The sequence below is a fragment of the Pholcus phalangioides genome, unplaced genomic scaffold (genome assembly GCF_987345545.1).
Source record: "Pholcus phalangioides strain wild (caught in Gottingen) unplaced genomic scaffold, Ppha-v1.0 ptg000002l_1, whole genome shotgun sequence".
Taxonomy (NCBI): Eukaryota; Metazoa; Arthropoda; class Arachnida; order Araneae; family Pholcidae; genus Pholcus; species Pholcus phalangioides.
Window position 1 is genome coordinate 7,806,716 of NW_028301595.1, and position 12,774 is coordinate 7,819,489.

Below are 12,774 nucleotides of genomic sequence, written 5' to 3' on the forward strand. Positions count from 1 at the left end.
AGATGTAGGCTACGTTGCTTACAGCCCCGGTAGTTCATTTTGCCTACTATTAAATAAATTATACCTGAGGTTCGCAGCTAGTGTTGTTAATATTCGATATACAACCTATTCCAGAGCGACTTTTTGAATTTCGAATTTGAATATTCAAATATTGAAATTGCAATCTTGGATTTTGTTTGTGGCAAGAAACACAAGTAATAACATTGAAGAGCTTATATATAGTGAATCCCACTTATAGCGTTTTCCAAAAACTCATGGAAAACGTTTTAAACGGGAAATTCAGACCTGCCAACTCTCCCGATTTAGGCGGGAGACTCCGGATTTTTCATCCTTCCTCCCGCTCTCCGGATTTTGGCAGAAAATTAGATTTACGCGAGCTTTCACGTTGCCGTAGCGTCAATGATTACCGCCGTCGTTTGGGAAAACACCCATAGAGGACAGCCGTGGTCATTTCCATCGAGCAGCCTTAAAAAAGTCTCTGTTACCGCATTTAAGCAACTGGCGAAGACGCGACTTCGTTTTCGTAGCGTTTATCCGCAATCATTTATCAGGCGGGAAGCCCTTGGTTGCCGAAATTTCTGTATAATCGTTATTGTATTCCATTAATAGCCGTGCGATAAACACGTTTTTTTCGTCGACAACGTTGTAATTTGAGTTTTTTTTTTTTTTTTTGTTTCTTCCTATTAAACGTGTCAGAAAGAAAATATAAAACTTTAAGCTATAATAAAGCTAAAATATAAAGCTTATAAGAGTTCATATACCCAAGGTAGAATCACTGATAGATCCACGGAAGGAAACACTTTTGTTTTATGAACAGTATGTAGATGTGATTTCTCAATTCTGCACGGAAAGACTGACATGGAATTATATTCTGCTCAGGGGCAATGCAGAACCCGCCATGGGGGGGGGGGGATGTAACTTTTTCTTAAATTGATTAAAAAAAACACTTTTTTTCAATTTTTTTTTTTGATGCATTTTTTTTTTGATCGAGTCTGTGTGAGTGCCGGGAGGGAGGGGGGGGGGGGTTCCCCCTTGGGAGAATCTCCGGATTTCTGGATTTCAAAAGTTGGCACGTCTGGGGAAATTTCAATAAGTGTTAGTAAAAGTTAGGATCACGAAAGTAATTCGTGCTAAGCTAGAAAACTTTTTAAGTGGGAACGTGTTAAGCGGAATATGCTGTGTAATAATTTTAAATTAATCTACATTTTCAAATGTAGTTCTAACGTGTTTCAGAATGTTTTTCTTTATTTTTGTGAATTCCACATCCCTCTCCCCACATCCTGGAGCAGGGCCCCTTGGCTAAGATCTTCAGCGGGCCCCAAGCCAGACTTTTCACGGACCACTCTGTAATTCAAGATATACAGAAGACTGGATGTTGTGAAGATATTTATTATTTGAGATGTTAATTTTTTAAGGAAGGAAAAAAACTCATCTCTGCCTCTACCAGGAGTCGAACCCGAGTCCCTCGATTGCCGGACGAGTGCTCTGACAGAGTCCTCTGTAGCTTAGTGGTAACACAACTTGTACAAAAAGTCGGTAATTTTCTGGAACGTTTGATAAAAGGAAATTCATAGGAATAAGTATCTTTAAAATTGATTAAATATGTTTTGCTTGTCATTATTCATGCTTCGTTATATCGCACGTACGTAACTTCAACAAAAGAAATTTTGACCATATGCGCGTCACTATAATTTTCAATTATTACCCGGGACTATTGGCTGCTAAGGTATTTCCCTTCACGATAAGACAAACAACTTTCTTGTTACCATCAGAGGGGTTGTAAAACTTCCTTAAAAAGGGAATTTCCCCATTTAGGACGTTTGACGTCATTTCGAAAGGAGAAAAAAAAAAAATGCTTCATGCCCCACAAGAAATTCCTTAGGGATTGTTTTCATAAATGGGGATTTTTTTTAATGAAGTAGAGAATTTTTAGGGACAATTAGGGATTTTTTGTGACTTTCATAAAAATTCGGGAGGTTTAAGAACTTTTCGGGAGATCGAGGGATGAAGCTAAAATTCGAGAGACTTGGCAGCTATGCCCTGGGGTTATGATGTGGCCTGCCCTTCTCAAACCTAATTTTGTAAAAATGAACAAAGTGGCACATTTACAGATCACTTAAGTGACCCGTCGCACAATTCCAGAGCATTTAAGCGATCTGTGACACATTTAGAGATCCCTTGAGTGACATGTGAGCTTTAAAGCATTGGTGCGGCCACCAGCGCGGTTCTACATCACTCAAGTCTTCCGCGGCACATTCCCAGATTACTTGTATGACGTGCGGCACAGGTCCACAGCACTTAAGCGGCCCGCGACACATTTCCATATCACTTGGATCCGCTAAGTATTTAGAGGCAACTAAGTGGCTGTGTAGGGAACTCAATAGGGAGAATGTTAGTTCAGGTACCCACAAACTAGTGAAAAGTTTTATTCGTTTTTCGCGCAGCGAGTAAGACGTCATTAAGGATATTTAATATTTTTATAAAAGGTAAGACGCCTTCATATGTGTATTAAGGAGTTCTAACAAAAGGTGGTTGATGACGTCAAACACCCCCCTCCCCCCCGTTATCAAAAGTCAGCAAATCCATGCAGCTTTGGTCCGGAGTGTCGTCTGCTCTCTAGAGTTATTTTTGTTAACTGACCATATTTCCTCTAGAGAAATACGGGAAATTAGCATTCCAAATACGGTAAAATACGGGACATTGCTCATTACTGCCAAAAACGACGCCAAAAGTGAACAATGTTGCCAAATATTGCAGAAATTACGAAAAAATCGGCAATGGCGGGAAACGAAGCATTATTGTAAGTTGCAGTGGATTCCACGAAATAAAACGTCCACCAAGGAAATGTTTGGGATATTAATGCTCTTATTTGTAGTTGTAATTATCATAATATAATTTTTGAGTTCAAAAATAATTTCAATCTTTGACTTGAATGAAGAATAAAAACCCAAGTAGGCGTCATGTAAAAAAACGGGAAAAACCGGGACACTTCTGCCAAAAAGTCGGGACGGCCAGAAAAAGAGAGAAAACCGGGACTGTCCAGGGCCGTCTCTGTTCAGTAGAATCTATCTCTGGTTCAAATCTCATATGGTCGAACTTGTGACATCAAAACCAGAAGAATGAAAATGCTCAAGTCAAAGACGTACCGATATCAAGGTGTAAACAAAAACATTTTACTTTAGAGATTTTCAAGCGTGGTTTTTTATTTCACCATGGGCATCTCGTAGGCCATTAACGAGACTGAATTAGATGTGGCTCAGCTCATCGCGTCCGATTTCAAATCATCTGCACCATCCACACTTCCTCCACCTGTTTCAAGTTGGCCGTGAAAAGTAATGGGATCTAGGCCGGTTTTTTTCTTTCAGTAATTTGAAATATGTATTTTGATATTGCCTTCATTCAGTATTTCATGACTTTTAGTGTGGAAAGAAATGTATTTATGAATGTGTTTGGAGAGTGTGTTTTTTTAATGTTCTCGATAGAAAGTTTTTCTGAACAAAGGATCGTAATTGTTTGGAACAGTTTGGTACATTCCGCCACTTCCCTTGGCGACTTTTTTCGCCACCAAACATGTCCGAAGGTCCGACTGAAAGTCGCCAAGGTCGTCTACTGATGCTACGGACGCCGAAAAAAAAAAAGAAATCGCTAGCATAGAAACCATAATGTTCCAGCCTGGGTCATGTCTTCGTTCTTGAATAATAAAAACCAATGAACATAATAATCTATAATAACATGTCATGACTGACTCATCATCACCGAGCCAAAACCACTGAATCTATAATCATGAAATTTGTTCAAAAGTGTTATTTCATGACCTAAAAAAAGCAAAGAAAGGTTTGTTTCGAAATTTGACCTCTAAGGGTTCGAAGGTAGCATGTAGAAATCATGCCGAACAAAAACTGCTGAAGCTATGGGCATGAAATTTGTTTAGAAGTTTTACTTCATGACGTAAAGACAAACCATCTTTTTTTTTTCAAAATTGGACCCGGGGCGGGGGGGGGGGGCATATTCTCAAAGGTATGTGTATCTCTTGCTGAAGATATATTTATGAAATTTGGTCAGTAGTTTTATTTGATGACACAAAAACTCAGTAAGCAGAGGTTTTTCCAAAATCCGACCCATAAGTGGGGGGGGGGGGGGGGGTCATAAGGGATTTCAAAGGTTATACAGAGAAATCATGCCAAGCCGAAACTGTTGGAGTCATTTATATTTATGAAATTTGGTTAGTAGTTTTATTTGATGATGCAAAGACTCACCAACAGGGTTTTTTTTTTTTTTTTTAATTTGGCCCCTAATGTGGTCATGAGGGCACAAAGATTATAAGAGACAATAATTGCTGAGCCGAAATCGTAGAAGCTTTAAATATAAACTTTGGACTAGTTTTATTTTGTAATCTTAAACCTCACCAACGATGGATTTTTCAAAATTCATACTGTAAGGGGGACATGGGGGAGGGGGGATTCAAAAGTTATATGGGACAATCATCTCTGAGCCCAAACCACTGGAAGCTGTAAGTATGAAATTTGGTCATTATTATCTATTTATATAAAACAAGTAAAAGCTCTGCATAAAAATTTCGTAGAAGCAACAGTGATCTCTGGGTGTGCTCGGGGAGAGATGGTTTTTATTCCAAGAATACCATTGATCTTCCAACGGAGTATCCATTTGAATTCAAGAGAATACAGTTCCTTCTCAAGGTGTGCTTTGATATGACTATTAATAAAGCTCAAGGGCAGTCTTAGGAAATGGCCAGCATCGACTTGAAACAGGACTGTTTCTCTCATGGATATTTTTATGGGAACAGCTTTGGTATGAGGGACAGGTTGGCGATTTTCGGCGACTTTTTTTTTCGGCGTCAAACATATCTGATGACCCCAATCAAAAGTCACCAAAGCCGTTAGACATATTACGAGCGCCGAAAAAAAAAATCTTCAGCATAGAAAACAATATGAAAAATATCATGAAACACAAGAGAAATGGAAACATAAGTAAGAGCTAGATTGAGCGAGCATAAAAATGCTAAAACCTACAAGCATAATTATAATAAAAAAAATAATTATAAATTAAAACCTGGACTCTCTTTCCGGGAAACCAGGTTCTTATAAATAAATAACGGTCCTGCATGTTGTATAAATAAATATATTCTATGTATTATAAATTAAAACCCGGACTCCTATTCCAGGAATCCGGGTTCTTGTAAATAAACAACGGTCCTGCATGTTCTATAAATAAATATATCCTATGTGTTATAAATTAATACCCGGACTCACTTTCCAGGTATCGAGATTCTTTTAAATAAAATAAAAAGAATGCAGGGGCATCCTGCATGTAGAAAAGAATAAATATTGGAAAATATTAAAGGTACAACTTGAGGGAAGAGATTTCCAAAATAATTAATCTGACACACACACTACATCATATTTACGGAAGGAAGAGAAATGAACTAATAACTAATATCCCAATGGTTTTTTCAAAACGCTGTGGCTATAAGGTGAAGTCATTTGGAAGAAAAATAAAGAGAGAATGGAAAAAGAGAAAACCAGTTTGAAAATGGCAGTAAACCCGTTTGAAAGACGCGCTAGGAACTCGGAAAAACAACAACCAGCACCACCGCAGAATTCTTCGAACATTCTGGAACAATGACAACTCAAAGGTTACATGAGACAACATTGCCGAACCAAAACCGATGGAGCTGTAAATATGAAATGTGGTCAGTAGTTTTATTCTATAATATAAAGACTCACTAAGAAGGGATTTCTCAAAATTCACCCTCTAAAGGGGTCATAGGGGCTCTTAAACTGCCCCCAGTGCAGTTCTACATCACTCAGTTTACCTGTCGCACATTCCTAGATTACTTAAGTGTTTTGCAGCACAGTTCCAAAGCAATCAAGTGGCCCTCAACATATTTCTAGAGCACTTAAGTTGCTCAGACACATTTCCAGATCACTTGAAGGATCTGCGGAAAATTTAGAGATCACTAAAGTGGTTCTATAGGGGACTTATCAATATGGCGAATGTTAGTTCAGTTGCCAACAAACTGATTCTCATTTCTTTTTCTTTTTGTATCCTGTGTATATAATATGGCAAGTGTAAGATAACAGATGAGATGGCATGGGAGCCCCCCCTCCCTCCGATTGCTTTTAAAATATACCTCCATCCCTAAAATGTGTACAATTCTCCATCTTAACGAAACCCAGAAACTTTTCTTCAACTCCCAACCCCCATCTCGTCAATTATCACCACAAAATTTGTTAATCGCGACAGTACCCAATTGTCTGGGGAAAATATGTTGTAAAAGTTTGTATGTTTTTTTTTCTTTTTTTTTTTGACACAAAATAAAGTGTTCCAGACTCTGCCACGAAGTTGGGCTGGAAGAGATCTCGGCAACGGGATAAGTCCAGTGGCAAATTTCTGGCATTCATTCATTCAGTTGCCAACAAACTAGCAAAAGGTTTTTCTCATTTCTGGCACATGCATTAAAAGTGTAATTAACAATATTTCATAGTTTTATAAACGGTGGTTAATGATGTAAGCATTATTCAATTCCCCCCCCCCCCTCTTGTCATCAAAAGACAGCAAATCGGAAACCACCTCCTCACCACATCGATGCTGATATAATACTTGAATGACCCCTTATACGGAGAAACTCTAAAGCCATACGTATGAAATTTTGTGATTTGTTTTATTTTATAATGTAGAGGCTCACTAAGAAGGGATCTTTCAAAATTAAACTCATAAATTGGTCTTTAAGAAGAATTTTCAGATTACCATATCCATACGAGCGAAGCTGCGGGTGACAGCTAGTGAATGATAAAGATGTAACATTATAAACAAATAAGCTCTGGATTATAAATAATTCCCAGGGGTACAAAATAAGTACTCTCTCTGATTTCTGGGTAAAAAATAAATATTTACATATATACAACAAATGATAACAAAAAATTACTAAATAATACAACCTAACCTCAGCTGTCAACGGAAGAATGAAATAATCCACAGCAACTGTGACATGCTGGGAAAAAAACCATAGAAACAGAACGGCTGATTCCAATTTCAAAAGACGCAATCAAACAAACAAAAAAGAAACCTGTTCGAAAACTCCATGGAATTAGCATCGTCTGCATAGAAAGATCTCAGAAAATTTTTACAATTTGAATGGTGTTTCAAAAAATCCTTTAAGATTTTTCAAAAAAATGTGCATTCACAATCTTGTAGGAACAAGGTGAGTTTACACTGTATATATGCTGTCTTTGAATGCTGGTAGATAGCCGCGAAACCACCATTATTTCTGGTATGCAATGAGAGGGGAGAAAACCCAGGGGTAAATAGAAACTCTGAAATTTTAAAATTTGATGGATGACTCCTCATTTAGAGACACAGCCAGATATCCGTCATCTTATTCTTCAACAACTGGCATGTAAATTGAAGAGCCAAAAAAACTGGTACAGGCATGCGTATGCAAATAAAGAGATATGGAACCAATCAGAGTACGAAGCTGCGGTCGGCAATGCCTACAAGTGTCTGGCATAGTTGTTAGATCGGTTACTGCTGCTACAATGGCAGGTTATCGAGATTTAAGTGAGTTTGAACGTGGTGTTATAGTCTGTGCACGAGAGATGGGACATAGCATCTGCGAGGTAGCGATGAAATTTGGATTTTCACGTACGACCACTTCACGAGTGTACTGTGAATATCGGGAATCCGGTAAAAAATTAAATCTACGACATCGCTGCGGCCGGAAAAAGATCATGCAAGAGTGGGACAAACGACGATTGACGAGAATCATTAAACGTGACAGACGTGCAACCCTTCCGCAAATTGCTGCAGATTTCAATGCTGGGCCATCAACAAGTGTCAGTGTATGAACCATTCAACGAAACATCGATATGGGCTTTCAGAGCCAAAGGCCCACTCGTGTACCTTGATGACTGCACGACACAAAGCTTTACGCCTCGCCTGGGCCCGACAACACCGACATTGGACTGTTGAGGACTGGAAACACGTTGCCTGGTCTGACGAGTCTCGGTTCCAATTGCTTCGAGCTGATGGACGTGTACGGTATGGAGACAACCTCAAGAATTCATGAACCCTACATGTCAACAGGGGAGTGTTCAAGCTGGTGGAGGCTCTGTGATGGTATGGGGCGTGTGCAGTTGGCGTGATATGGGACCCCTGATACGTCTAGATATGACTCTGACAGGTGACAGGTACGTAAGCATCCTGTCTGATCACCTGCACCCATTCACGTCCATTGTGCATTCTGATGGACTTGGACAATTTCAGCAGGACAATGCGACACCCCACACTTCCAGAATTGCTACAAAGTGGCTCCAGGAACACTCTTCTGACTTTAGACACTTCCGCTGGCCACCTAAATCCCCAGACATGAACATTATTGAACATATCTGGGATGCCTTGCAACGTGCTGTTCAGAAGAGATCTCCACCCCCTCTTACTCCTACGGATTTATGGACAGCTCTGCAGCGTTCATGGTGTCAATTACCTCCAGCACTACTTCAGACATTAGTCGAGTCCATGCCACGTCGTGTTGCGGCACTTCTGCGTGCTCGTGGGGGCCCTACACGATATTAGGCAGGTGTACCAGTTTTTTTGGCTCTTCTGTATATATCAATACAGTACAGTAAAATTCTTCATTTGTACATTGAAGTTGTGAAACTATTTTTTCAAGGTCCCGCAATCATGACAGACAGTAGGAAAAGGGGGAAAAAAGGGTAAAAGTTGGGGAGGGTTATTGTCTGTACATTTTCTTCTTGGAACTAGGGAAATTTATGCATCCTTTTCCAAAATTCCGGGTATTTGACGCACTATAGTGCATCATTAGCATCTCTGAAGTTATATGTTAATAAATTGTTGAGTTGTAAATATGTGTTTCATATTTTCATTAAAAGCATAGCGCCATACATTAATTTTTAATAAAAGATTCCCAGTTTTAATATATAACCCATAATTTATTTCATAATATGTTGCTTTTTATTATGCATCTGGATCCCATATCTAGTTTAGGATGTCATTTTTCAATCTCGAGATCTCTTATTTAGTGTAGAAATAATTGTAGCAGCTGTAGTATAACCACTCTTTGGCAATGTGTTGGCAATTTTTTTCTTTTGTGTGCATATTTGAAAGCATGACTCCATTTCACTCTTAGCGACTTCTTGTCATGCTTTCAGAAGTTTTTCTTTCCAAAGGAAGAAGCCTCAAACACATAGTCAAAAGAGATTATACTATAGTTGTTCCTCATGTTGATCACCCACAGGTTTAAAAGACTTCTGATGCCCCTAGTTGTGTGCCACAGGGATGGGGGCCTTAAAAGCATCTTGGCCCCCCCCCCCCAGGCAAATTGATTTTTCTGAGGCATTCTACCTGAATAAAAAATTGTTTACCAATTTGCATGCTTAATTTGGAAAAATCCTAATGATCTCGCTATCTTGAGGTCCTCAGGCCATGCCAAGACAGTGCATTAAGACAGCATTGCTCAGGGCTTGAAAAATCATTAAAAAAAATTTACACGTCAATCAGTTGTTTTTTAAGCTAGACATGCGTACATGACATGGGGAGGTCCTAATAAAAGAGAAGTCGGTTGTAGGTTAATTAAAATTAGCACCGTACAGACAGAGGTGTACGGGGGGGGGGGGGGGCTGCTTTCCCCAAGCTAACCAAAAAGTAGAAAATAAATAAATAATATTTCTGTGCAAAAATTGAAATATCAAAAGAAAAGCACTCTTTATGTGCTATATTAACCAATGTCTGTTAGTTTAAATGTTTTTGAAGGGTGGTAACTCAAAAGTTCTCGGCTCAAAAAATTTTAAGCACCCCCTTCCCCCACAAGCCTCCCGTTCTCCCTCCATAGGTCATTCCTACATATGCCCCCTAGGGGCTTAAGCCACTTGGGTTCCCTTCGCCCCAAGAAACTTTGCAAGGTTGCTGAGTAATTCAATTGTGTTCAATACATTCCCTTCCCCCCACCTCTGCATACACAGTATATACTTGCGGTCCGTATATGCAGACGTTTGCTGACCCTAGACCCCCCCCCCCCCAATTTTTTCTTCACATCAGAGCTCCTGCAGTACCTACAACAAAACATATCCTCGATCAAGCTGCCAGCACATGCAAAACTACTAAATACATTCGGCCCTTGGTATTCACAAGTTTCAGATTTCGTATTTGTAGTCTTTTTCCACTATTTTATGTAAAATGCTGCCACAGTGTTATTTCTCGTATTGGAACATAGTACACGTTAACTAAAAGCTTAAAAAAACTCTTCATAAATGTTTCCTAGCATTTTTGAAAATATTTTTTAAAGAAAGTTGTTGGAATATTGCTGAAAATGAACAACTTGCAAAAATAAATTCGAAATATTGACTATGCTTAGCTTTATTGTTGCAGTTTTCGTGTTATTGTGGCAGCAGTGAATTTTCCAATCACATATATTGAGAAAGAAAACTCAAAATCCATTCAGCCGTTGCTGTAGAAAGTGAAAACTTTATATCAAGATCTGCATTTTTCTTTCTTAGAAAGTGCTTTGTTTCTGTGGGTGGGTTAAAAAGTAATGCAAATGATAAATTTCATAACGTTTATGTCATAACGGACATTTTTAAATCTGCGAGTATTGAAGGAAAATAATAAGTAACATTTCCCAGTATTTTGCATGAATGATAGAAAAGCTTGGGCCATGAAAACACTTTTCCTGGATTGGTTTAAATGGTGTTATGGTTCCGGAAGTCAGAAGATGCCTCGACAGTAAAGGCATGCTATTCAAAGTAATTCCATGGATACTGGATAAACTGGAAACCTTCTTTCAATTTAAAAATGTCAGCGAAAACCTTATCGATTACCCAGAATGTCTTTGGTAGTCTATTTCTCATAGCTAATGCGCATTTGTGTATCTATTACTTTCCTCTAGATCAAGTATGGCAGTCCACCCGTTGTTCAGGCACATTATTTTAAACAAGAGTAGAAAATTACCAGCTCTCTCGATATTCAAGTCCATATCAACTGAGGCACAGCAAGAGCAACAAAATGAAATTATTCGCCAAGAAAAAATGCAGCTCAAGAGACCAACGGTGGAGAAGACGAAGAGGCCTCCTTTTGCTAAAGACTTATGTCTTGGTATCTTGAATACTGTAAGTTACTCATCTAGTTGCCCATATAATTGTAAACCATGATCATTACCCATTCTGAAAAATTGATTACAATTTTTTCGACAGTTTCCCAATGCTGTACCTAAAACAGCTACTTTTTTTCATCAACATTACGTTATTATATTATAGGTTACAATTATCAAGCAAAAAAATATATTTTTAACTGCACATAGACTGTGAAAATTATTGCCAATTTAGATAAAGGGATCAAAAGAAGTCCCCAATCAGTGGTGATTAATTTTTTAGGAAATTAGTGGCAAGGAATATTCCAACACTTGGCTTTTGCATTTCCCGGTTCAATTGTTAAGATAAATCCAGTATTGATTATTGAATAGATGACAACAGTGAAACGAGCACATCATTCATTATAAAATAAACATTTATTCAATTAAATATTAGAATTTAGTATAACATTTACACATTCGGTTATCACAGTTAACTTTCTCCTCTCAACACATTATTATACTGAAACAATAATTTATAACGCTCTCACCACTTGCCCAGATGACCAGAAATACATGCTTTTGCTCACATCGTCCGTAAGACAGTCCAAAGTTTCTCAGTCAATTGACTAGTCCTTTACACACCAAACGATCAGAGAAACCCTTGCGCCAGGATAACATAGGTTTATACAGCTTGAAGTGCCTGATCAAGCTATCAGCCAACCATTGAACAGGAGACAGCAACAGATAGACATTGAGGGAAGTCCAGAGGTAGCTGGTCTGGCTACCGACCAATCCATACGATAGACGACGGAACGAAGACGACGTTGTATTATCTGATGCAAACGTGTGATGAGATGCTAGAGGTGTCGAAGCACACCTTTCCATAATTAGTACTTCACTATGATTGAGAGATCACCTGGCACACGCCTCAACAGGGCGAAACACCTTTATGATGAGATCAAATGTCTCAAAGAAATGAACCTGTACCTGTATTGTATCTCACTATATATCTGGTATTTATACAAGAGCATTCCCACTAGGCATCACAACTGGAACCAATCACAAGAATGAAGGCATAGCACTGAACTCTGCATCTAATTTGCATATCTTCATGAAAGGGAAATAATATTGCACAAAATATATCACAGAATCTGGCATCAACACAAATTCAAACATGGCGGTTGATCGGTGGCACATAATCTCACGGATCGATGCCAAAAACAAATTAAAGAGGTAAGACAAAATAAATATTTAAAAAAATGAAAAATGACTAGAATGAAGACAATTTCCGCCAGGATCTAATGGTAATGCTACAATGTGACATTATACAAATACAGTAAAACACCTCTTAACGTGCACTCCTCAGATGCGGTCACCCCTCTTTTACAGCCAAATAACAACTTCCCCTTGTATAATAAAAACTATGCATTTCAAACCCCTGACTTATGATTACCCCTCTTTTACGGACAGATTTTTTTGTCCCACTGGTGTCTGCAAAAGAGAGGTTTTACTGTACATGCTTTTGTAAAATGAAAGTTCGTTCTCCTCACATATTTTCATTAATAAATCTTTAAAGGAATGCTTTCATTAACGTAGGACCACTATGCATCATGAAATAACTTCTGGCAACACAGTATCACATAAATCGAGGGGGGGGGGAAGGTCCTTGA

General features: G+C 38.6%; 1 protein-coding gene across 1 annotated transcript in view; it reads left to right on the forward strand.

Moving 5' to 3' along the window:
• Positions 1–3,004: 3,004 nt before the first annotated feature.
• Positions 3,005–12,774, forward strand: part of LOC149089315 (complex I assembly factor ACAD9, mitochondrial-like) — a 52,080-nt gene continuing 42,310 nt past the window's right edge. Inside the window, exons 1-2 of the mRNA XM_089237810.1 lie at positions 3,005–3,332; positions 10,922–11,141. Of these exons, the coding sequence (XP_089093936.1) occupies positions 3,250–3,332; positions 10,922–11,141 (303 nt within the window). The 5' untranslated portion in view covers positions 3,005–3,249. The remainder of the gene's footprint in view (positions 3,333–10,921; positions 11,142–12,774) is intronic.